General features: G+C 67.0%; 1 protein-coding gene across 1 annotated transcript in view; it reads left to right on the top strand.

The window, feature by feature from the left end:
- Positions 1-105: 105 nt before the first annotated feature.
- Positions 106-1,435, top strand: part of MOV10 (Mov10 RISC complex RNA helicase) — a 7,170-nt gene continuing 5,840 nt past the window's right edge. Inside the window, 4 exon segments of the mRNA XM_009888468.1 lie at positions 106-252; positions 626-843; positions 1,124-1,220; positions 1,342-1,429. Of these exon segments, the coding sequence (XP_009886770.1) occupies positions 106-252; positions 626-843; positions 1,124-1,220; positions 1,342-1,429 (550 nt within the window).

Raw genomic sequence — 1,435 nt, forward strand, 5'->3', positions numbered from 1 at the left:
GCGGGCGGGCCACTCGGCGGAGCGTCTGCACGCAGGAGTTGCGGGGCAGGTGAGAGACAGACCCGCCCAGCATCGCCTGCGACGGTCCCCCGGCCGGCACCACCCATGCCCCCGGCCACCGCCACTGGTCCCGGCCACCGCCACTGGTCCCCGGCCACCACCGCTGGTCCCCGGCCAGCATCGCTGGGGCTTCACATGGGGTGTGAAGCCACCTCCGGACAGGAGCCGGGTGTGAGTGGCACTGGGGAGCAGGTGGGTGGGATGGAGAGCGTCTGCTTTCCGAGCAACTTGGGGACACCCGGACCAGTTAAATTCAAATGCCAGGGCTCCGTTCTCTCCAGGCACGGAGAGCACTGAGCAGCATTGCTGGGGCAGCCCGTGTTCACGGGGCTGTGGATGCAGTGAGCGGCAGAGCTGCCTCTCTGCACACCAGCCCTGGCTGCCCCCAAGCCCCTCCATCTCGCCACAGCCCTGCTGGGATGTTCCCTGGCTGTAGGGACACCCCCCGGCAGCCGCCTGGGCACGGCTTCGGGCACCCGCTGCCCACCACAATTCCCACTTCACCCCGCTGACACCAGTCATTCTGGCCCCTGTGCAACGTCACCACTGTTAATCATTGGCAAAGCCGGGGTTCAGCCCACCGCAGGCTGCAGGAGGGACGTGCCCCGGGCTGCGGCAGGAGGTGCCCGGGGAGGCATCGCTGTCGGAGAGCAGTGGCTGTGCCCTGGAGGAGCCCCCATCTGCACCGGCTGAGGCCGTGGAGGATCTGGGGACAGGGAGGAGATCCCTGCCCCGCTGCCACCTGCACACTGGCAGGGAAAGGGACTGCACGGCCAGACAGTGGTGCCGCGGCACAGCTGGAATGGCCACGGCACAGCTGTAACAGCCATGCCACTGCTTGGGGTTGCTGGAGCATCCTGCAGGGATGTAAGGTTTGCACAGGGCCAGTGAAAAGCCCCAGTCCTTCTCCCTCTCCGCTGGCAGAAGGGTGTCACCGGGTGCCCATCACTCCAGCCTCAGTGCCCCACTTCACCCTCCCACTCACCTCCTCTCAGCCGCTCATGCCCCGGCAGCCCAGCCGCGCTCTGGCCCCCACAGAAACCTCTCTTTCTTGTCTGTGCAGGACTGACACAAAGATTCCCAACTTCTCCTGCACCTTGTACGCGCTGAGGGTGAGCCACCGGGCCCAAGTGCACGGGGAATCGGTGCACTTCAAGAAGGTGAGGGAGGCCCTGGACAGGGGCTGCGCAGGGGCTCCCGCACCCACCAGGACTGGCTCCATGGGAGCCCCCGGCCCTGGCAGGACCCCGGGGCTGCACTCATCCTGGCTGCTTCTCGCAGGAGAAGAGGCGTGTGGTGGTGGCAGACCAGTACCGGAGATCCAGGACAAATGCAGAGGCATCCGCATCTGCCTCAGGCCAGCAGCCCGGCCCCG

This window comes from Charadrius vociferus, unplaced genomic scaffold, assembly GCF_000708025.1.
Source record: "Charadrius vociferus isolate BGI_N301 unplaced genomic scaffold, ASM70802v2 scaffold1077, whole genome shotgun sequence".
Lineage (NCBI taxonomy): Eukaryota > Metazoa > Chordata > Aves > Charadriiformes > Charadriidae > Charadrius > Charadrius vociferus.